The sequence below is a fragment of the Camelus bactrianus genome, chromosome 9 (assembly GCF_048773025.1).
Source record: "Camelus bactrianus isolate YW-2024 breed Bactrian camel chromosome 9, ASM4877302v1, whole genome shotgun sequence".
Taxonomy (NCBI): domain Eukaryota; kingdom Metazoa; phylum Chordata; class Mammalia; order Artiodactyla; family Camelidae; genus Camelus; species Camelus bactrianus.
In genome coordinates this window covers 76,551,886-76,576,502 of record NC_133547.1, presented here as the reverse complement: position 1 = coordinate 76,576,502, position 24,617 = coordinate 76,551,886, and the positions used below count along the sequence as shown (strand labels likewise).

Sequence of the window (24,617 nt, the reverse complement as noted above, 5' to 3'; positions counted from 1 at the left end):
AGGCCTGGTCTCTGCCCAGCTAGGAAACAGAGCAAAGAAATTCTCATCAGGGTATTTTTAAGACATAACCTTGAGAGGACGGGACGCCAGGAAGGAAACAGCCTGCTTGTGGGTGGGGGCGGAGCTCCTTGTGGTTACTCAGAAACTACCAGCCTAGCACGGTTTTCTGACTTGGGGGACACTTCCACAGCACTGCTGCACTGGTCTTTGGGATCTTCCTAAAGATTTGACAAGCCTCCCTCATTTAATCTGTCAAGTGTGAGGGCTTGACACTTGATGTAAGGGATGTAAACCTAACTTAAGGAAAAAGTGAAATGTGTCAGGATAATGGGCACCTCGACACGTAAGGGCACATGTGTGTACATTCAGATTTCCATGACAATTTCAGCTTTTCTCCCACCATAGACCACCCCTCCCCCACGCCCGGGGCAGGAAGCAGCCTCCAACAGATCTGGGTGTGACACTCCCCAGCGCCCACCACCAGAGGGGGCAGTCCCACAAGAGGCTCTGACTGGCCTAGCTTGGCCAGGTGTCTGCCTGGGCCACCTGTGGACAGGAAGTCAGAGCACGCTGCTTGGCTCTGGCTGGGCCAGGTGCCCCTCCCTGGACCAGATGGCGTTGGAACCTTGAAGAGATGTGAAAATGGAGAGTAGTGGATTCTGGGGAGCAACTGCTGAGAATCTGATTTCTGAAGACCTTGCTGGCTGCCAGATGCCGCCATCAAGAAGGCACCATCTTCCAGGTTCAATTGAGCAGACTTTATTGAGCACCTATTAAGTGCAAGGCACTGTGCTAGGTGCCGGGGGAAATACAGAGAGTGAACACAGACAGCCCTGCCCACGAGGAGCTCACAGTCTAGAAAGGGGGGTAAGACACAGTACACAATCAGCTGCAGTGACACCAGCCAGAGTGGCAAGCGCCGAAAGCAAGACACAAGTGCTGTGGGATCACAGAACACCGGAGGCTGCTTCCGGTCGGAAGCTCTGGGCAAGGGTACAGAGGACTCAGGGCTGGACCTTGAAGGGGGAAGCCATTTGGGAGAAAGGGCATTTCTAGCAGAGAAGGGATGCACAACACAGGCAGGAGCCCACAGGTAACCGAGGAAATCGTGTGGCTGTAGTGAGTGGGTGGTGGGCTATGCAAAGCGGGCCATCAAGTGCGACTTGAGAGGTGAGCAACTAAGGACACTAAGCTCAGGGAGGCCTGAGCTTGACACTCTGGCCATGAAAGCCACGGCCACTGAACAGGACTGGGGTGTCCGGAAATGTGCTTTTAAGAAGATAACTCTAGCAGCTGTGGAGTCTGGAAGAGGGATATGGGAAGCTGAGAGGTGGGCTCACTTGTCAGAGGCTGATGCCCACAGGGAGGCCATAAAAGCATGACTCAGGGGCAATCATCAAAAAGGGGCAGGAGTGGGATGAGGGGACCTTGTGGCAGGGTAGGTGGGCAAGGACAGCAAGGAACAGATGCAGGCTGGGGGCCTGGGGAATGAGTCTGAGATGTCCCAGGGCTTCCAGGTAGAGCTAGAAATGCACTCCTAAAGGGCAGGGCTGGAGCTGGGACCAGAAGTCACTGCAGAGAGGGGACAGCTGGAGTCAGGGAAACGTGGTGATCCCTAGGGGTGAGTTTCTCAAAATGTGGTCCGTGGACCACCTGCACGGGAGCCATGCAGGGAGCTAGGTGAAGCTGCAGATTTCCAGGCTTTACTCCAGAGCTACCGATAAACATCTCTGGGGTAGTGCCCAGTAATCCGCACTTTTAGGAGGAGCTGCCCTCCCCACCATGAATCCTGGAGCTGGTGCAAAGTTTTAGAACCACCCGTCGAACTGGCCTTTGGGTAAAAGAGGGAAAAGGAATGAAAGATGTTCAGGAGTGAGGGAAATCTCAGAAAACAGGGAAAATGAGGTCAACGATGTCATGCTATGGTGACTGAGTGTGGACACTCAGTCAAGGACTGGGAAAAGGCCTGTGAATCTGGCAATCAGGTGGTCCCCGATGACTTCTCCTACACTATTACTACGTGGTGGGGTGGAGGCCAAGCCTGCAGACCAGGAAGTGGAGAGTGGGAGAGTGAGGGAAAGCAGCAACAGAGATGAGCCTTAGGGAATTCAGGTTATGTTAATCTCAAGGATCTGCAATATGTGGGGAATAACGGAGGTAGATGATGAAGAAATGGAGTTAGAGTAACTGACCGACAAACTACAGCTAAGAGATGAGAGAAGGTGGGCCCAGGGATGCAGAAAGGGCAGGTGGGGACAGGGAAGCGCCGGTGGACCGCTGGAAGTGGGGAGGGATTCCCAAAGGCAGGCCAATCTTGGAGGTGTGTGGGAGGCGGGCGGGGCCTGAGGTGAGAATGGGGCCCCAGCCGGGCGGTCTGCTAGCTAAGAGCATCACGGGTTTCTGGGGTGGCTCCTACTCCACAGGTGCCACAATAAGCCTAAGAATAAAGCAGGACTATGCCTCCTCTCACTGATCTCAAAAACTGCCACAGGCCGACCGAGTCCCTGGCGGCACGGCCACGCCTCAGTGGAGCCTGCCAGAACAATGACGACCCGCCAGGACAGCTGAGAGGCCTTCTTACTGTCCTTCCTGCTGGCAGCCTGCAGGGTCTCAAACACAGGCTACCTGACACAGAGGTCAGCCCAGCCTCTCTCCTCCGGAGGTGGCAGCCTGGGGCCGGGGAAGCATGCAGGCCCGGGAATCACTCAGCATCACCACCACCTTGCTCTTTAACTCTGGGCCATCTCTCCAAGCACCAGATACCAGTCTACTGAACAAGGATGGCATCCTCTGCCCTGCCACCTACGTCACAGGAATGCTGCTCGACAGCCTGAAGGAGCCACAGGAAGCACTGCTACCGACACTCCCAAGGTAGTTTAGAAACCTACCACAGCGGGCAGACCATTGAGAAATACTCTGTAGCATCAATACTGAGCCTAGTGTTGGGAGGCTAGAGAACACATGATGACTCTTTTTATAATGGTTTGAAAATTGAGTATTTAAATATTAAATTTAACTAAACTTGATAGATTTCAGAAAAAGCTGTGAATTATGTTTCATGTTGTGATTTCCCAAGTGAGTAATTCATGCTTTTCTAAACTCCTCCCACTTAGTCTTCTGCATTCTTCCTGCACCCGCCCGAGAAAAGGGGCAGGAGAGCTCTCAGAAACACTACTGAGACCACAGAGGCTTACATAATTCAAAGGTCAAGGGTCAGCTCACTTCCAGAGCCCAGAAACCTCCTGATCTCTAGGCCTAGCCAGCTCTACCTGGCTTCAGGGGAGACTCAGCCCCCTTCCAGCAAGACCTGTGGCTAAACGCCAGTAATCAAGGCACGCCTCACCTAGGGCCTTCTCTGAAACAGAAGTGCTGGATTGGCAAGGCTGCTGGAACAAACCTTGGCCCAAAAGGTCAGGGTCACTGCGAGACAGCCCTAGTCCTCAGACTTGTGCTGTTTTTAAAAACCATCAGTTCTGAAGCTGAGGCTCAGGAGCTGTGACTGAAGTCACCTCCTGGACTGCCTCAAGTCTTCCCCCTCTACACCCACAGCTGGGTGGGGGACTCGGGCAACCTGCCCGGAAGCAACAGCTGACAACTGGTTCCACATTATTAGGACACATCTTAAAGGCATCCAAGAGAAAATATCATTGAAATACAAGTCTGGCCACCTGGAGGACTCTGGACTCACCCCCGAGGGATGCGGGGGTCACACACGCCTGGAGGGAGCATCACGGGGAGCCACCCAGGCCTGCTCATGGCCAGCTAAGTCCCTTTACCACGAAGGACAAACCAGCACTGAGTCCTCAGCCGTTGCCTCCAGGGCCAGGAGAGATGTGATCTACAGGAGCAGACAAGAAACTGACCATGAGCAGTCTGGCAGGGGGAACAGGTATAAAATACAGAGCCCTTTGAAGGTCCAGATAACAGTAAAAATGTTAGGAATTAATTATCCAGAAAAAGAATTTCACTGACACAGAATTTGGGCAACACTGAAAACACAATACTAAGATACCAGTTGAGAGAAAGACTCACGGGAAGGGCAGTTTAGGAGGACACTAGAGACAAACACAGGAAAAATAAACACGGGGCTCTGGGCCCCTACGGAAGCTACTAATGCTATTTACTGGCTTGGGTCATTCTTGAGAATAGAAAACTATTTTTTTGGCAAAGCTGCACAAACTTCACATGGGGTGTCTCCCACGGTTGGGGACACAAAATTACTATAGCGACAAGGCTTTTCACTAAACTTCCTCGCATCCCACTATCACCTTCAGAGGCTAAGACGTGACTTGAGAGTCAGTGAGGGACAGTGAGGTCTCAGCCTGGTGTGTGTGGCCGAGCCCTGGACGAGGAATCCAGTCCCCAGCAGTGGACTTGGGTGAACTCAGACAGGGAGCACTCGGAGCCCTGGTGTGCTCCCCTGCGGGGGGCGGGGTGCTGGGCTGCGAGAGCTCTCAAGGTTCTTCCAGCCCTGACACTGTGCGGCTAACTTTGCCCTGGTCATTAACAATGGCTGGGCACAAGGTGCCATCTAGTGGCACCACTTGTCCACTCTCACAAATGGCTCCAATGAAAGACCCCAGAGGAGCAAAACTAACTCCTTCGGGCTCTAATTCCAGGGGTGAGGGCAGAGGGGGCTGGAAGGGGTAAGCACACTTCATGTTAGTGGACGTGACACAGTCATCTCAAGAAAATATATTTTAAGAGGTCTTGCTTTCCCTAAGAAAGCAACTCTTTTTTTTTTTTTTATTTAGAAAGGCTAATCATATCCATTTGTCAATATTTTCAGCTTTAAGGAAAATAGTTTAAAAAACATAAAAATGTAAGTACACTCAAGAGTAACTGCTATTAAACAGTTCCTGAACAGGCAGAAAATGTAGACTTTCCTTTTACAGAAAATGTTAAATCTGTAATAGCAGCATAATTTATATATAGAAAAAAGCTGGTTTTGAAAACCCAGATTTTTTTTATACACAAAACATCTGGTTTTTTTCTATATACTACAACAGCATTTCCACCGGGAAATCGGTTTCTTCACATTATGTCACTTCCTGCTGCCACGTGCAGATACCAGCTTGAGTGCGTCTTCAGCCCAGAGCCCCGGATCCCGACGGCCCTCAGTCCAACACCATGGCAGAGAGCGCGTTCAGGTCTTTCATGTACGGGTGAGACGCCAAGATCTGGTCGATTTTCAGTCTTTGCTCTGAGTCAGGGAAGATCTTCAGAAGGGCTTCCCTCAGCTCGTTGGTTTCTGCAGAAGATCTCTGTGCTGGCAGGGGCAGATTCTGCTGGAGGCTGGGAAGGTTTGGCAAAAGTGGGAAGCGGGGTTGCTGAGGAAGCCAGTGGCTGGGTGGGGTGCCCTGAATCCGGGCTGGAGGCTGGTGGCTGGTGCTGGCTGCCTGGGCGCCAGGGACTCTGAAGCTGGGGTCAAACATGCCCACGTTTGGCAGGGCGTTGAGTAGGGGCTGCATATCTCTGTGAATGGAAGCAAGTCCTAGTGAGCTGGGTTGTAAGATAAACAAGAAATCCATCTAAAAATATCTGCAGCTGACCTTGAGGCTCCAGGGGCTGCTCCCTGGCTTCTGAAGACAAGATACAGGCGTGCAGCCCAGGCAGGGATGGCAGCATCCCACAGGGGGACCGCAGGGATGCCACCGACACCGTCCCCAGACTGGCTGTGACAGGGAAGACAGCTCTTCCTGGGCGACTCCACCTCCCTGCTGCTGTAGGACTGATCCCATCCAGCTGCTTGGCTCTAAACCAGGGTGTACCAGAATCACCTAGGAGCTTTCAAAAGATCTGGAAACAGGGCCCTACTCTTCTGCAGATTTGATTCTCTGTGGGGCCCTGGATGATGGGGCTCAGAAAAAGGAACCCACTTTGGGCAGAGAGGCTGCCTCCCCAATCCCCCAAGTCTGGGTGAGACACTGGTGCCCACAACTTGTGTGCACATGAGTGTGTATGTACAGGGCATCTGCACCATTACAAAGCCTTGCACTTGACTCTGGCTTGCAGCTGAGAAATGGGGCTGGCTGAACACTTTCCCCAACTTCAACAGCTCATTCCTTCTGTGGGGGAAGCTATTACTATCTTCTTAACCAATTAGGTAACATTTTTGTAAAGAGCCATTAGGTGAGCAGGCAGAACTGACGCTGCTGCCAGCTGCTGAGGCCACAGAAGGGGCCAGAGAACTCTACTTCCATTAAATCTGACCAATGGACCTTGATGCTTGCACACACGCCTCATCAGGTCTTAACGCCTATCAGAGGATTTCCAAGTTAAGACTTCTGGAAGAAAAATGAGATGTACAGACATCTAGCAGGTGTTAAAAATGACTGCCATTCTCTTGGTGTAGGTAGAGAAGCAGGACCTTGGGAACCAAGTCCTCATCTGTACAATAAAACCTGAAGGCTCAAAAGAGAAATGATTCACAAGACTGGGGAGCGGAAATCAGGCTGCTACCCTGTGCAGAAGACAGCTGTGTCTAACCACTGGCCCTTTCCAATCCAAACCTAGAGGCCTTCTAAGGACCCCATTATAAATGGAAAGGATCAGCTATGTAGTCTCATTGCCTTAAAAAGCTGGGAGACCTGTGCATCTGACTTCCTTTCAGTTTAGATCCCCACAACACCCCCATGCAAATATCTGCTGAGAAATACACAGAAATGTAGCCTATTTCAGTTTTAAAAGAGAACAGGTCTATCACTGGAGTGTATGATTGGCCAGTTAAGCACTTAGGATGCTTTACTTAATAATGTCCATTTCTTGAGAATTCTGAAAACAAAAACAACCACTAGCAGAGGGAGGGTATAGCTTAGGGGTAGAGCGCATGCTTAGCATGCACAAGGTCCTGGGTTCAACCCCCAGTACCTTTGTTAAAAAATGAATAAGTAAATAAACCTAATTACCACCCCCCTCAAAAGGTCTTTAAAAAAAAAAGAAAGAAATGACCAGTGGCAACATGTCTTTAAACACAAATAAAAAACCTCCAAACTACAACAAAGAAAATCTAAACTATCAAATCAATTTTGGATAAATATGGTATACTGGCTTCTCTATTAGTGGTGGTAGAAAGTTGCAGTTCCCCAGATAAAGACTCCTGAAGAGTAAATAAATTAATACAAGCATAAAATATTCAAAGCAAATGAGTTGGGAAAATGAACTTAAAAAAAGAAATTCACATACACATAATGAGCCGAAGCGACATGCACTAATAAGTAACCACCAGCAAAATCTGCTTTGTCCTTTTCAACCTACAGAAAGTTTGGCTCCCCATCTTCTCCTGGGATTAAAACCAAAAGGACTGCAAATGAAGATTTGGTCTTTGGGGTGCTTCTACCTCAAAGCTATTCCACATGGATTTCACGAGCACTAAATCTAAGGCTATTTTAAAAAAATAAAATGCCATTTTTAACCTTGAGAGAGAGAGAGAGAGAGAGAGAGAGAGAGAAAGAGAGAGAGAGAGAGCACTTGCACTGCGGCACAAAGAAGTGAAACAAACTCATAAATACAAGACAATCCGGAAAGGAAATACCGAAGAAAGACTTCCTTCCGAAGAAATTCTTCTAATCGAGGTCCACTTCTTCCCAGAGGATCATCAGGAACCATAAATATGTCCCCCACAAAGGTATACTGGAGCAACCTAAGACAGGGAGAATAATTACAATGCTGGAGAAATAATTAAAAGACTGCTTAACTGCCTAAAAAAAACCAAATGCACCCTAGCACAGCAAACCATTTTACTTTCTCTTTTGAATACAAATACAGTAAGAAACTTATATCTATTGTCTCTCCTGTTTCTTATCAAGGCTTTCAGAGTTTTACCTGGGCCTGGGAAGGAGCTTCTTCTCCTAATGTAACTTTCAATACAACTTTGAAAGGCAAGACTGAAACACTGGCAGCTTAGGATACAACAGGTGTTCAACAGGTTTAACTTCTGAATGAGTCCACAGGCAAAGGAAAACAGTATATGCAGAAAGAAAAGCTGAGCTCAGCTGAGCATGATTTTATCAAGTCTACAAAAATGTTTAAACAAGAAAGAAGTCCAAGTGTCTGGTTTGTTGTCAGGACTTTGGTTTCTGCCTTATTTTGTGAATTCTGAGAGCAACAGGGGTGTGCAAATGAGTCTTGACTGCATTAAACCTTCCATGCGTACATGGAAGAGCGTCCAACAAATACTGACAATGAGCCCAGGGCACAGATCCAAGAGAAACAAGTCCTAGAAGATTAATGGCTTGTTAACTGTGCCCAGAAGGTCAAAGACCAATTCTCAGTTCAGCTACCAGCAACAGTTTTTTAACAGCAGATGGGTCAAAAGGCACATAGTAGTTAACTCTTACCTAGGTATTATTTTCTAAAATGATGACTCAAATAATAATTTTCTAAAATCCTCATAATGATTCAACAAAATATAAACATTAGACAAGGGGCAACTGTGAAACCCAAGTATCTAGTTACACTGGCTATATACTAGTTACACTAGATATACACAGCCTCGAGGTACATTTTTTAGATTTGTGGCATTTATGACTCATCCCTGGCACTACTACCATGAGACTATTACTGCTTTTCATTTCAAGGTAACTTGTCAGATGACGCTTGTTAACAAAAAAGTCCCAGAAGTCTGTGTTCACTGATCTTAATGCAGTTGAACACATTCAGAGTATCATTATAAACAAAAACTTAAACAGTAGTGAATGCAAAACTCTTTTGACTTTACTTTGCTATTTTCCATGATATTCAACATGTCTGCAATACAGATGACTAAACTTTGATGGTAAAATGCTCAGGAAAAGCATTAGATATTAAAAACAAGAAACATTCGCCTTTCTCCCCAAAGTGAAAACTCAATTAGCATGTTGATTTTGGTCCTATCCTGTGGCTGGAATCACAGTTGCTATTAAACTCAACCTTCATTATTTCATAGCTGAGTAAAGCAGGGATGCCTGATGGCTTTTGCTCAAGTATCCCTCAGCATCAGGGCAAGGTCAAGTTAGGCAGCCATTTCTGCTCCATCACATGGTTAACAGAGAGCTAACTGTGCCACAAACATGTGCCTCTTGCCAGAACACTGATCTACAGCAGACACCTATGGGCACCAGAGCATGCTCACATAGCACCTGCTGGTGTTGCTGCTTTGTGCTGGGTCCTCCCACTTACCGAGAGCGGCCAGCCATCCTGTGGACTGGGAGTACAGTCCTATGATGCTTTGATCTCCTATACTGCTTCCAAGGTGGACACAAAACAAACAAAACCAAACAAAACCAAACAATAAACAACAACAAAAAATTTCTGACCAAAGACAGAGAAGAAAATATTACCTTTTTGTAATTATTTCTCTCCAAGAGGCTGACTCGGTCACAAATTCTCTGAAGTTATCATTTGTTACAATTATGCCACCAGTTTTGTCCGCTAAGTGTAGCAGAAACCTATGGTAATATAAGAGTGGTTAAAATGGGCAAGCAGGCATCCCTGGCTCAGAGAAGCTGTGTTATAAGAAAACGAAAGGACTTCCTCCTCATAAGGAAAATCAGCGAAGAATTTAACCAAGGCTCAGAAGCAGAAAAGTTAAGCCCTTGTCAGCTGAAGATGAATCTGAAATGTTGAACACATCTGAAATTATTGGAGTGATTATAAATGAAGGTCTGGTTTTCACACACTTTTTAAAAATGATCTCAACCAGAATTTATCCATTTTTCTAGAGAACTTGTACTATCAATAAAGGCCGGTAATAAGATAATGCACGACAGAGCAGAGAATGAAATCAGAGTTGACAAGCCTGTGAAATCACTATTCGTGTTTAGTTGCTAAGCTACACTACTTTGGTTCTAAGATTAGCTACTTGGCAGTCAGCCTTACAATTTTTTTTTTTAAAATGCCTAAGCTCACATTTTCTGCTCTGACTTAAGAGATATCTAGAACTGCCATTTGGTTTAGCCCAAGTTACAGATGCACTCAAATGCAAATTATTAAAAGATACATGGTGATAAAAAGTGTAAGGATTACGTATTAGGAGAATTCTATTTTGTTCTTGGAAATTATTCTTGTTCAAACTCTCTTAATGAGAGATTTGTAAGGATAGCATGAGTTTTATCCCTTAGTTAAGATGATCACATTTGTCTGAGGCAATGTAGACAAAGATAATTAAACAATAAGAGAATCACTGGAATTAAAGGTTTAAACAATTGCTTTTATTAATAGATTTATTAGTAGTGAGTACTTTAAGGGGATTAAAAAGCAAGCCTCATTAGTTTCAGAAATATTAGGAAACCTTGGGAAGTAAATATTATTTAGCATTGTGAATTTATTAATGAATACCTTACAACTTATTTCTAACTGGCATAAACTGCAAGTGGTGACGTTTGCCTAGAGGTATTAACAAAAACAGGCAGTAAGGTTTCTGTGCATGTACTATGAATCAGGACATATATTCATGCCCAGTAAGAACCCAGAGAGCTATATAAATTAAGCAGAAGCCTAGTCTGCATACTTGTGTATGCGTTCAAATCCTGCTGGTGTGAGAATGAAGCTGCAGTGTTGGAGCATCTGAAGGCTCTTCATGAGCCCAACGGCCAAACCTGTCTTTTTAGCTGAGCACTTCAGGGTCCCTACCAGTATCTCAGAGCCGGAGCCAGAGGTGTCCCTCCATCCCAGTCTCCCAGGACCTTCCCATCCATGTCCCTCTCCTGGTGTGCTTCCTCCCACACTCTCCTTTCAAGTTGCCTCTGATTGTTTCATTTCAGCCTCGTGAAGGGCAAGGGGCTATCAGTGAGAATGCCCTCTGGATCTTTTGCTGAATGAATGCCTGCTGTCACCCCAAGTCCCATTCCCCTGCCAAGCCCCTCTTTCTATTTCTCACCCGTCTGACGATCGCTCACTAGCTTGGGTTCCAAGCTAAGCACTGTCTTCACTGTGGGGGAGCACTGCGGTAAAAGACTGAGGCAAAACCAGCAGGGGCTTAAGTGCTAGATGCCGGAGTGAGGAGAAGGAGGAGGAATGCAGGAGAGGAGAGAACACCCACCGCTTATGTTCCTGCGGACACTTGAGGGCTCTGAGCTCTCATCACAAAAGGATGGTTTGAAAAACCCGTTTTAATGCCACTGGTTTTGTGGAACCTTCTCTTATTTACCACAGCAGAATTCGCCTCCATTACTTATTTGTGTGCCTTCTCTTCCGGATCAAAAACTTCTTAGGGCAGGGAGTACATGTGAATCCTGTGTTCCTGGAGCCCGGCTCTACAATTGGATTTGGCTGGTGCTCAGTAAAGGTTTTAGAAAAAAATTGAAAGGTGCGTATTAAAGCTGGTTGTCTCAGGTGCACCTGCTCTCTGAGCAACATACCAACCTAAGGAATGCAGCTTATTCCTGTAACTCGAGGGTCAGCTGACACCATCTTCTATTAGGTGGAGGAAATACTGAGGACTCCAGCATCACAATGACAGACTAAGTCACTGGCCAAATATAACCAGGAGGAGATAGAGAGTGTCTGAAAACCACTCTTGAGGCTGCTACACTAAGACAAGACAAGCATTACTTTTAGCAAGTATCAAAAAATACTACAACTCATTATTTGCTTGTACTTATAGATTCTCAGTCATGTTTTACTTTAAAAAATTCTTTTTATTTAAATTGAAGTATAGTCAGTTTACAATGTTTTGTCAATTTCTGTTGTATAGCATAATGTTTCAGCCACACATATACATACATATATTCATTTTCATGTTCTTTCTCATTACAGGTTACTACAAGATATTGAATATAGTTCCCTGTGCTATTCAGAAGAAACCTGTTCTATTTTATATATAGTACTTAATGTCTAGAAATCCTGAGCCCCAAATTTATCTCTTCCCATCCCCTTTCCCCCGGTAACCATAAGTTTGTTTACTTTGTGAGTCTGTTTCTGTTTTGTAGGTAAGTCCATTAGTGTCTTCTTTTCTGTTTTTTTCCTAGATTCTACATATGAGTGATATCATATGGTATTCTTCTTTCCTCTTCTGGCTTACTTCACTTAGGATGACAATCTCCAGGTCCACCCATGTTGTTGTAAATGGCATTATTTTATTCTTTTTTTATGGCTGAGTGGTATTGCATTGTATGAGCATACCACCATTTCTTTATCCAGTCCTACTGTCAATGGACATTTAGGGTGTTTCCATGTCTTGCCTATTGTATATGGTGCTGCTATGAACACTGGGGTGCATGTGTCTTTTTGAATTAGAGTTCTCTCTGGATATATGCCCAGGAATGGGATTGCTGGATCATATGGTAAGTCTATTTTTAGTTTTTTGAGGAATCTTCATACTGTTTTCCATAATGGCTGCACCAAACTGCATCCCCTCCAGCAGTGTAGGAGGGCAACCCTTTCTCCACACCTGCTTCAGCATTTATTGTTTGAGGACTTTTTAATGGTAGCCATTCTGACTGATGTGAGATGATACCTTACTGTAGTTTTGATTTGCATTTCTCTGATAATTAGCTACATTGAGCATTTTTTCATGTGCTTGTTGGCCATTTGTATGTCTTCCTTTATTGGAGAATTGCTCGTTTAGGTCTTCTGCCCGGTTTTGGATTGGGCTGCTGGGTTTTTTTGTTGTTGTTGTTGTTGTTGCTGTTACTAAGTTGTATGACCTGTTTATATATTCTGGAAATTAAACCTTTGTCAGCTACATCATTTGCAAATATTTTCTCCTATTCTGTAGGTTGTTGTTTTGTTTTGCTTATGGTTTCCTTTGCTGTGCAGAAGTTTATAAGTTTAATTAGGTCTCATTTGTTTATTTTTGCTTTTCTATCTATTGCCTAGGTAGACTGTCCTAGGAGAACACTGCTAAGATTTACGTCAGAAACTGTTTTGCCTATGTTTTCTTCTAGGAGGTTTATAGTGTCTTGTCTTATATTTAAGCCTTTAAGTTATTTTGAGTTTATTTTTGTGTGTGGAGTGAGGGAGTGTTCTAATTTCACTGATTTATATGCAGCTGTCCAGTTTTCCCAACACCATTTGCTGAAGAGACTGTCTTTTCTCCATTGTATAGTCTTGCCTCTTTTGTCTAAGATTAACTGACCATAGGTCTGCTTATTCTGGACTCTCTCTTCTGTTCCATTGATCCGTATCTGTTTTGGTGCCAATACCATGCTGTTTTGATTACTGTAGCTCTGTGGTATCGTCTGAAATCTGGGAAGGTTATTTCTCCACCTTTGTTCTTTTTCTTCAGTATTACTTGGCAATTCTGGGTCTTTTGTGATTTCACATAAATTTTAGGATTATTTGTTCTAGTTCTGTGAAAAATGTCCTGGGTAATTTGATAGGGATCACATTAAATCTGTAGATTGCTTTGGGTAGTACGGTCATTTAAACAATATTAATTCTTCCAATCCAAGAGCATGGGATATCTTTCCATTTCTTAAGTCATCTTTAATTTCTTTAATCAATGTTTTACAGTTCTCCATGTATGAGTCTTTCACCTCCTTGGTCAGATTTATTCTTAAGTATTTTATTTTTTTTGATGCAATTTTAAAAGGAATTGTTTCTTTACTTTCCTTTTCTGATATTTCATTGTTAGTGTAAAGAAATATGACTGATTTCTGTAAATCTTGTATCCTAATCAGCTACCTTGCTGAATTCTTTTATCAGCTCTAGCAGTTTTTGTGTGGAGCCTTTAGGGTTTTCTATATAAGAGTATCATGTCATCCACATATAGTGACAATTTTACCTCCTCTCTTCCAATTTGGATCCCTTTTATTTCTTCTTCTTGCCTGAATCCTATGGCTAGGACTTCCAATACTATGTTGAATAGAGTTGTTGAGAGTGGGTATCCTTGTCTTGTTCCTGACTTTAGTGGGAAGGCTTTCAACTTTTCACCACTGAGCATTATGCTGGCTGTAGGTTTGTCATAAATAGCTTTTATTATGTTGAGATATGTTCCCTCTATACTCACTTTGGTAAGAATTTTTATCATAAATGGGTGCTGAATTTTATCAAATGCTTTTTCTGCATCTATTGAGATGATCATGTAATTTTTATGCTTTTTTGTTGTTGATGTGATGTATCACATTGATTAATTTGTATATGTTGAACCATCCTTGTGTCCCTGGGATGAATCCAACTTGATCATAGTGTATGATCTTTTTTATGTGTTGTTGATTTCTGTTTGTTAATATTTTGTTGAGAATTTTTGCATCTATGTTCATCAATGATATTGGCTTGTAGTTTTCTTTTTTGGTAGTGTCTTTGCCTAGTTTTGGTATCACAGTGATGGTGTCTTCATAGAATGAGTTTGGGAGTAATTCCTCCTCTTCAATCTTTTGGAAGAGTTTGAGAAGGATCAGTATGAGTTCTCTGTATGTTTGATAGAATTCCCCAGTGAAGCCTCCTGGTCCTGGACTTTTGTTTGCAGGGAGCTTTTTATTGATTCTATTTCACTTTTAGTGATCAGTCTGTTCAAATGATCTATTTCTTCTTGATTCAGTTTTGGTGGACTGTATGTTTCTAAAAACTTGTCCATTTCTTCTAGGTTGCCCAATTTGTTGCCATATATAGTTGTTCATAGTATTCTATTAGTTTTTTTTTTTTTGTATTTCTGTGGCATTAGCTGTAATTTCTTCATTTTCCTTTCTTATTTTATTTGTGTCCTCTCTCTCTTTTTCTTGGTGAACCTGGCCAGAGGTTTGTCGAATTTTGTTTACTCTTTCAAAAAACCAGCTCTTGGTTTAATTTTTCTCTATTTTTCTAATCTCTATTTTATTTATTTCATCCCTGATCTTTATTATTTCTTTCCTTCTGCTCACTTTAGGTTTTGTTTGTTCTTCTTTTTCTAATGTTTTTCAGTGGTAGGTTAGGTTGTTTATTTGAGACTGTTCTTTTTTTTGAGGAAGGCCTGTATCGCTATAAACTTCCCTCTTAGGACTCTTTTTGCTACATATCATAGATTTTTGTGTGGTTGTGTTTTCACCGTCATTTGTCTCAAGGTATTTTTTAATTTCTTCGATTTCATCATTGACCCACTGGTTTTATAGCAGCATGTTGTTTAGTCTCCATGTAGTTGTTTTTTCCCTCATTTGTTTGTCTGAGGTTGTCTGCTAGTTTCATGCCACTGTGGTCAGAAAAGATGCTTGAAATAATTTCCATCCTCTTAAATCTGTTGAGGCTTCTTTTGTGTCTGAATATGTGGTCTAATCTAGAGAATGCTCCATGTGCACTTGAAAAGAATGTATATTCTGGTTTTTTGGGGGATATAATGTCCTAAAAATATCAACCAAGTCCAACTGTTCTATTACGTCATTTCGTATCTCCATTGCCTTATTGAGTTTCTGTCTGGAAGATCTGTCCAGTGACGTCAGGGAGGTGTTAAAATATCCTATTGTTGTGTTCCCATCAATTTCTTCCTTTTTGTCTGTTAGTGTTTTATATATTTAGGTGCTCCTATATTGGGTGAATATATGTTAACGAGTGTAATATCCTTTTCTTGTATTGTTCCTTTGACCATTATAGTGTCCTTCTTTACCTTTCTTTACGGCCTTTGTTTTAAAGTCTATTTTGTCTGAGTATTGCCATTCCCGCTTTTTTTTAATTTCCATTTGCAAGAAATATTTTTTTCCATCCTCTCTTTTTCAATCTATGTGTGTCCTTCACCCTAAAGTGTATCTCTTGTAGGCAGCATATTGTAGGCTCTTGTTTTATTTTCCAATCTGCCACTCTATGTCTTTTGATTGGAGCATTTAGTCCACTGACATTTATGGTAATTATTGATAGAGATGTGTTTATTGTCATTTTAAACTTTGTTTTCCAGTTGATTTGTTATTTCTTCTTTGCTCCCTTCTTTTTGTTTTTCTTTTTGTGGTTTGATCACTTTCTTTTGTATTAGCTAGGTTTCTTTTTGTTTTTTTTTGTGACTCTGTTATATGCTTTTGATTTGTCATTACCCTGTTTTTCAAGTATGTTAATCTATTATTATATCTGTTTTAGACTGGTAGTCTAAAGGCTCAGACACATCCTAAAATGAATGAAAAGAAAATCTACATTTTCTTGCTTCCCTCTCCCACCTTTTACGGAAAAAAAAAAATTTCTAGCTTAATAGCTTCTATAGTAATGCCCCTAAACCATACAGCAAAGACCATTGAATATATAACTGTCATGACCATAAATATTAAAATTCTCAACCACTTGAGTCAAGTGCGTCCTTTAAGAATGTGGGTCCAGAAGCCTGATGAACTGTCTGGTGGAGCAGGTGGTTGGCTCCTCACCACCCCATACCCACTTTAGAAAGGAAAAAGGCCTTTCATACCTGTCATCATGAGAAGCAATTCTTTCTCCAAAGACCATCCGTGCAGGAGTTAAAGATAATATTCCGAGCTCCTGGAGCTGGGTTAAGAAGTGCTGTTCTGTTCATGGAATAAGTTGAACACACATTCAGAAAAGGGCTATCTTCCCAGACGTTTAAATAAATGAAAGCACCCCCTATGTTTCACTTGGAGAGTTGTGCGAAACCTTTCTTCTACTTACTCAGAAGACTCAACTTTACTAACTTACTGGGAAGGAAAAGAAAAGTCAAAGAAAAATGACTTGAACTATTTCTTAAATATCAAAATATTCAACTCATTTGCTTCTAAATTAAGAAGAGTAAACCATAAACCAATATTTAATGGATCTTACTATCAAGAAATTTTTCACAGCCACACTGCAAGCAGCAGAAGACAAAAAGAGTGAGGATGAGTCCCCCAGAAAGGGTGGGGCAGGAACAGAGAAGAGTGATGGAGGAGAGACAAACTGTTCTGTCCTAATCCCAAGAAGGCCTGCTTGGTCCCTATTCCAAGAGTCTTTCAAATCTCCCTCTGGCTGGCATCCTACCTAACCTCTCTCTCGGTTATCTGTACAAACATTTACTGATATTCATGGGAGTGGGTTGTGACAGAGGATAAAGGCCAAAGCCACAAATGAGTAATGGGCAAAAAAGCTAAAAGCTCAGGGTCTAAGATTCCCACACCTGCATTTCCTTCAATGGTACTCACCACTGACTTAAGCTAAAATGCCCAAACACAGTGTTTTTATTGTTCTAGAAATGCACAGCACATAAGGCTGACAAGACTCTTTCAGGGATCCTATTCAAAAATAACTATGAGATGAGTGGATCTGCCACATTTCTCAAATACCTTCTGTTAGGACAAAGACATTCCCCAAAGCGAGGGAAGCTGGGATACTTGGTAAATGTGGTTTTACCATTTTCACTTCAACAGTGACTAAGTTTTACTTCCTGTTGATGAGTTGGATGAGTCCTGTCCTCACCCTTCCTCCTCTCAATCTATGTTTTATTTCTAGGTACTCTGATGTGTTAAGCTGCCTGGCACAGCCCTTTCACTGGTCTTCCGATTATGACCTAAGAACAAAAAACTTTAAGTTGCTCAGAAATATTTAAGGATCCATAGTAAGTTCAAACCTTTTGTGTGTGGCCTGTAGGTCAACCATGCAGTACCATACAACAACCATAATGACTTATATTAAGCTATTAAACAGACTGTTAAAAAAGACTTTATACTTGAGGGTTCCAAACTTAGCAAATGGCCATTTTCAAAAATACTATTTAAAGAAGAAACCCAGCCTAATACAATGACACATTTAATCTAGTTTTTAGGAAGTCAAAGAAAATTTTTTGTGATATATAATGAAATCTTATATAACTTTCTATATAAACATCCTCCCCACCCCCGCCAAGTATTTCTTATGCTGTAACTCAACTATGTTTTTTTCACTGGGTGCAGTGAATTTACAGTTTGATTTTAAACCTACTGCCTATGGCACATGGCTCTATTCTAGATGGTGTGTGTTGTGATTATAAGGCAACTCATTAAATACCTAATTAGAAATCTGGAAAAATCAGTTTGTCTCACCTGTAACATTAGGATCACGCCTTGTTCTCCACTGTGGGACAAATACAGTGATGTTTCTGTTACCAAGCTTCCAAAAATATTCAACCGCAATTGCAATTCCACGACAAGAAAAGAACTTTTTCAGACCGTGGCTGTATGAAAATAAGTAAAATTTATTTCAGTTTAAAGCATGTTTAAAGTGTGCTAAATTTCACCACGAAAAAATGAAAAGGTAAAATCCATATACAACAAAAACAATTAGAACAAAATTTCCTTTAATATTTACTTTTTTTTGACATTAAGTTGCATAGTCAGCTGCTCTGCAAAGCCAAGAGAGAACACATGACAGGAGATGTGATTCTTAACAGCTTTCTGTTTTTTACTGTAGTTTTGTTCAGCTGATTTAATTGAGTGTGCTTTTGTGGTAGATAGCAGTTTGAGCTTCAGGGCAATACTTGTTTATTGTACCTTTTATATTTGTCTTTAGATAAAGAGCCCATTCTAGAGAGTCCTGCATGGTCACTGGCCTCTAAGAATCTGTGATGACTGTTGTCAAGGAATACGTTGCTGAAGCAGAAGTAGCTACAGTCTTGACTATTCCAATGACAACTTCCAAAGGCTTCAAATGTGTCTGGTTCCAGAGGGGCTCCATCCCCTTTCTGGAGAACTGTGACATCTACTCAGTTTACAGCTTCCAGGAAACAAGTTGAGAGCAAGATTCACGAAGCTACCTGGGGGCCACAGTAAGTGATTTTGTTGAAGGAAGCATAAAGTGTGGGGGGGGGGCTGTAAGCAAATAAGACTAAGGGGGGAAGGTATATAGTGGTAGAGTGTCTGCTTAGCAAGCAAGAGGTCCTGGGTTCAATCTCCAGTACCTCCACTAAGAATTAAATAAGTAAATAAACCTAATTACCCTCCCCCCCCAAAAAAAAAACAAAAACAAAAACACAAGAGACAGTATAGAATACGAGTGAGTACACTTTTCCTGTAAAAGGCCAAACATGGTGTCTGCTGCACCATGCGACTGTCAACTGTAAATGAAGGGGTGAAGCTGTGTTCCTTGTTTACAAAAACAGGTGGTGGCCAGATCTGGCCCCCAATTTGTAAGTCCCGGTATAGAGGATTAAAAACTGTCCCCCATCTGAAAACCCGGTAACAAATTTCAAAAGAAACAAAGAAAATATTTAAATTTTACTCTCAAGCAGTTAAATAAAAGTAGAAGTTTTAAAAAAAAGTTTGAAATTTTGCAGGTGGTAATCCACTTGTCTACCCATGAGTACTAGAAAGAAAAAAGAAAATCCTCGTGATGTTATTTAATAACAGTTTATTTAGATTAGCATAATCTGTCTTCACCACCTCAGTGATCATCTATGACTCAGTAACAGTAAATTCTGTATCTTCAGTCCTGTCTTCTCACATGTCAAAACCACTTGGTGGAGAGTTCTTTCACTTGGAGTTCTGCCTCCTCAGGCACAGAAGGACACAAGTCACCCCCAGGCACTGCTAATTCTAACCCATCCTGCAGGCAGACTGAACCTGAAATGCAGCCACGAGGTCTCTGATTGTGCTCAGAGCCTTCAACAGCACTATCTTTCTAGACAAATCCAGTGTCTGGCTTCGAGGTTCCCTCCACACTTGACTAGTCAGATGGGATCTGGCCAAAGTGAACCTTCTACTTCCACCTCCAGCCGTCATCACACTCTCAGGTTTGGCCAGGAGCTTTGCCATCTGACTCTTCCTGGGCTATGAGCTTTTTCTTATTTCTTACACCTCCTCCCCAAATGCCCGCAAGCCCCACCCAGTCTGTCTTCTGTGAAGCTGTCTCTAGACACAGGCCCTCAATCATCCCTCTTCTTTCTCTCTAACTTGCTATCTTGTACTGTGCACCAGAATCACAGAACTTAGGAATGGACTCAGATTCCTTTAGGGATAAAAAGAGTGAAACGCCTCATGAGAGCCAGAGCCACCTGCCCAGCGTGCACTGCCAGGGAGTGGATGAGCTGGGATTAGGCTGATGCTCCCTCACTCCTGGACCAGTGTCTTTTCAACTACTCCACAGTGGTACTGTCCCCAACTAAACCCAAATTATCATGGAGCAGGAATGGGCCGGACCTGCAGTAAGCATCTAACACCCAGAAGAGTGGCTCAGAGATACCTCCTTTTAGAGGCTAAAGTCCACTCCCTTCTCAGTGCACCATAAATAAGAATGCACAGGCATCAGTTATACCCTAGAAAACGTATGTAAACAAATAAACAAACCCATTCTTGATGAAATAACTTAGTAGTGGTCTGTTTACCTAACAGCATTCAAATATGGTAAGAATGTAGCAACATGACATCTGTTACTGGAATAAAAGGCTGGGTGGGGGAGTTTTTGTATAGGGGTCTTTTAAAAAAAATCTCTAAAAAGAATAAAAATCATTTTAACTGCTTAAAAGTAAGGGCAGAACTAGAGTTAAAGGCAACCATAGCCCAAACATGAAAATCCAAACTACATCTGCCTGCTGATTCTCAGAACAAAGTTTTTATGTTAAGTATGTTAAGTCCTGAAAAAAATAACCCTTGAGAGGAATGCAGTAAAAAGCTTATAAAGTGCTTTCCTGGCTTATTCATCATTCACAAATGTGTACAAACTCTTTTCCCTCTTTTCCTTAAATGCTTCTGTTGATGGTGACAGTAGAACCTGAATGGAAATAAAGTCCCCCGTTCTAGTACACTGGGTCACTAAGGAAAAGGAGGGAAATGACAGAAGACAAAAATTCAGCTACCCTGGACCCCTCCCAAGCTTAGAGGGGGAAAGTAGAGTTTCTAGAAACATTAGCTCTAAACAAATTTCCAAAGTGTTAGTTATCCTCATGGATGAGATCAAACCATTTTTGATACCTTGGAAAACCTCTAGAGCTGTTTTAGGAATAAGTAACAGTTCAAAATTCTGGTGGAGAACATACGGACTAATCCAAAAAACAAAACAACAGAAAAAAACATCAAGTAGAGCCAAATTATTGATCTCAAAATAATGAGGGTCCCTGACCCTTCCTACTTTTACTCTCACATCCTGACCAGGCAGAAAATGTGCTTAAATCACTGTCTCCTAGACTCTCTGCAATCAAATCAGAGTAACTTGCTGACAGGTAAACCCAGACCAACTGTCTTTTTTGACTCAAGGACAAAGGGTCTACACACAGTAACACCTCTCTACCTCTGAGAAGGCCAGAGCTCTGGGGCTTCCAGCCCCAAATGCAGAATTAAGAGACAGTAAGCCTGAAAAGCCAGCTGTGCAGGCTCTCCAGAGAGATTTAAACTCCTGCTTCCATACATTTGGAAACAACTTATGTCATCTGGTTGCTTTCCACACCGTAGCAGACAGTCAACTAGAAAGAAGAGGGTCCAAAGGAGAGAGAGGAGATGGGTAATAAATACCTGATAAAAACTCATGGCGGTCATAGAACCGGAAAAGGCAGTGTGGGGAAACAGTGAAAAACCCTTTCTGAGTTACCCAGGAAAGTGTAATTTCTTTCTATAGCTTCCACTTAATAAAGTAGCCATGGAACCCTGATAAAGACCAGCATGAAAAATGGTTAAAATATATAGTTCTGTCAAGTGAAGGGGCAAACCTCATCTACATGGAAAATTATCTATCCAGATAAGTCAGGTGCTCTTATGATGAAGTTTCAGACTGACAGAGACTGAGTGTTATCTGACCACCACGGTGATGCCTACCATACACCGCAAACAATTTCCATTTACTCATCGTTTGACTCATTCATGGTGACAAAGGGGAAAAACCAAGTAGAGATATGCATAATCAGCAGTATTAAGTAGGGTATTTCAGAATTTCTCACGGTGTGTTATAAACTGCAGACATTATTCTGGATAGGCAAATAAACAAAGGTTTTGTAGAGACCCAGGGATGAGTGGGCCTGAGGTGCTTTAGGGTGGGGTTCAAACCTATTGCTTAAGGACTCAAATTTCCTCTTTAACTACTTCCCCAACTAGCTGGATCAAATTAGTGAGGTCTCCTGAGCAGTGCCTAAGACTTATGTATCTGATGTTGCCAAGACCTAAAAATTCAACCTCAACTTCTGTGGGAGGAGGAGGGTGTACGATGGCTCTGGAGAGAGAGATATCATGAGCCCAAACATCATATCCACATAATCTTGGGCGAGACTTTTAAGCCATTTCATGTTATGTACATTACAGATAATTTTTACCTCACAAAATTGGTGTGAAGATTACGTTTTAAAAGGTAAAGTACAGTACCTAACACATAAAGGGTGTTTCAGCTTTAAGATTCCAAATAGTCATTGAAATTTAATCTAAATTAATTGCTGAAATAGCCATTGGAATAGCAAGTTACAAATGGGTGGTGAAGAGTCATTTAAACAATCCTAAACTTTTTTAAGTCTTTCATTCATTCATTCATTCATTCAACAAATGGTTACTGAGTGGCTACTATGTGCCAGGCACCATGGACCTTAGGGGTAGTTCAGTGAACAGAACAGACACGAATCACTTCCTTTATGGAATTTATGGTTTATAATTCACATTTAATACTGAAGCAACTGATTCAGAATAAGAATTAATTTTTTTCCAGACTTCTAAAAAAAATTAAGGTGAAATTCACAAAGATAATCATTTTAAAGTGAAAAATTCAGTGGCAGTTAGTACATTCACAACATTGTGCAATTACCACTTATTTCTTGTTCTAAAGCATTTCCATCACTACAAAATAAAACCCTGTACCCATTAAACAGTTTCTCCCCAGAATAAGAGTTAATTTTGATTACTGATATTTTCAGATCAATCTACATCAAATAAAGTATAAGTTTGTCTTCTTAGGATAACACATCCTTTGTAAAAGAGTTGCTTTTAAACTGAGATAACTGTGAATTAAAAAAAATTGAAATCTTCTCTCAAATCAGTTTTCAAAACAATTAATGAAAGACAGCTTGTGGTTTCCCTTAGTGCACTAACTCAGTGGCTTTCAAAAGAAATGGTACAGTACTAAAGAATGTTAGGAAATACGTGGCAGTGTTTTGGGGTGTCACAATAGCTGGGGGGCATTATGGACAAAGTGGGAGGGACCAGATATGCAAAACATCCTGTCCTGGATAGACAGTGCCATTCTAAATTCCAATAGTGACCCCTTTGAGAAATATACTAGTTACTACAAAAAAGTTTTTAAAAACTGTCATTATCACTGCTCATTTTGTCTTAATTTGCATTTCTTAGTCTTTGAACACCAATTTGGGAAATCTTTCCACATACAGAAAAATGAAAAAGGATTAATATTACTCACAGTCATGACCTAAATTTTATATCATCATTTGGCTGAAGAAATTGTAACAATGAGGAACTGCTGTGGGGCTTGGACTGTGGGTGACTGAAATTGCCCTTTACATTTTTACTTAGATAATGCTATGCAGCTGTGGGCATTTGCTGGGTTTCCCCCAAAAGAACTGCCAGAAAACAAAGTGAAATGACAATAAACAGTATTATTTGGAAATAAAAACAAGGATATTACGTATTTTTACTGCCTACATTCAAACTTTAGCATGTAAAATGCTGGCATTTCTACCCTCCCCCCTCCTTTTTTTGATAGCAAAGTACAGCACCATTAAAAAAAAAAAAGAATCTTTATACTTAAAAAAAATAGATACTAAATTGTTTATAGATGGAAATGATATATTTGAGAATTCCTTCAAAATAATATGGGTGAAAGGCAGCAGGTGCTGGTATAGATGAAACAATGTTAGAAATGATGAAACGAGACAGGCCATGAGTTGATAACTACTGTAAGATGGCAGGCATATGGGAATCCCAAATGAACCCAACATGGAACTCACATTATCTTCTTGTGAATTTGTTTGAAAATTCTAATAAAAAATTAACAAAACAAAAAATAAATAATATATAATAAACACATATTTTAATAATAAAATTTAATTTTCAATTTTATCAAATATTCCTGAAAAATCAGGGGATTAACTGATCTTTTAGAACTCCTAGGAAAGAAGTTACATAAATATTCAGCAATTCAGAAAAGTACAGATGACCCTTGAACAACAGGTTTGAACTTCGAGGGTCCACTTAAACATGGAATTTTTTCAATAGTAAATACTACTATGATCCAAGGACATAGAACAGCTTTAAGGAAGGCCGACCATAAAGTTACACACGGATTTTTGACTGTGCAGATGGTCGGTGCCCCCTAACCCCTGTGTCATTAAAGGGTCAACTGTATTTCAACTTCTTCATTCCAAGTCCAGGTGCCTCTTTTCTTGAATTGCAGATACTTAAAATGTTAGACTTTGAAGATGTCTTCAAAATCAATGGCTGGGTCAGTGACTGGTTCTGAAAACTGAAGACTTTACCTAGCAGTTGTAGAAATGGCATGATTAAGATGTCCTTTAGGACAGGGCAAAAGGAAACGGTCTGCAGCAAGTCAAATTTAGTAGGCAGAAACCTGCCTGAGGTCAAACAGCTGGTCCACGGTGGGGCGGAGACTCTGACTCTGACCCCCACACTCTCCTAGTCACTGTATCAAACTACCACTTGACAGAAGAAATCCAATCCCATCCTGGAAGTATAAAATCAGAATCCTAAGAGGGTTCCAAGACAAGCTAAATAGAAATAATCATTTAACTCTTTCACTAAAAACAAACATACAAACTTTTAGTAAGAGCAGAGACCCATAAAGAAGCTCAATCTGAAGACTATCCCTAGAAAGGAAATTGCTACCATTCTATCAACAACCGTATA

At 41.7% G+C, this 24,617-nt stretch overlaps 1 protein-coding gene across 1 annotated transcript in view; it reads right to left on the bottom strand.

Annotated features, from left to right (window-relative positions):
* Positions 1–743: 743 nt before the first annotated feature.
* N4BP1 (NEDD4 binding protein 1) overlaps positions 744–24,617 on the bottom strand; it is a 50,625-nt gene continuing 26,751 nt past the window's right edge. The window contains exons 3-7 of the mRNA XM_074370795.1: positions 17,877–18,007; positions 16,277–16,373; positions 9,321–9,428; positions 7,535–7,642; positions 744–5,475 (exon numbers count right to left, since the gene is read on the bottom strand). Of these exons, the coding sequence (XP_074226896.1) occupies positions 5,118–5,475; positions 7,535–7,642; positions 9,321–9,428; positions 16,277–16,373; positions 17,877–18,007 (802 nt within the window). The 3' untranslated portion in view covers positions 744–5,117. The remainder of the gene's footprint in view (positions 5,476–7,534; positions 7,643–9,320; positions 9,429–16,276; positions 16,374–17,876; positions 18,008–24,617) is intronic.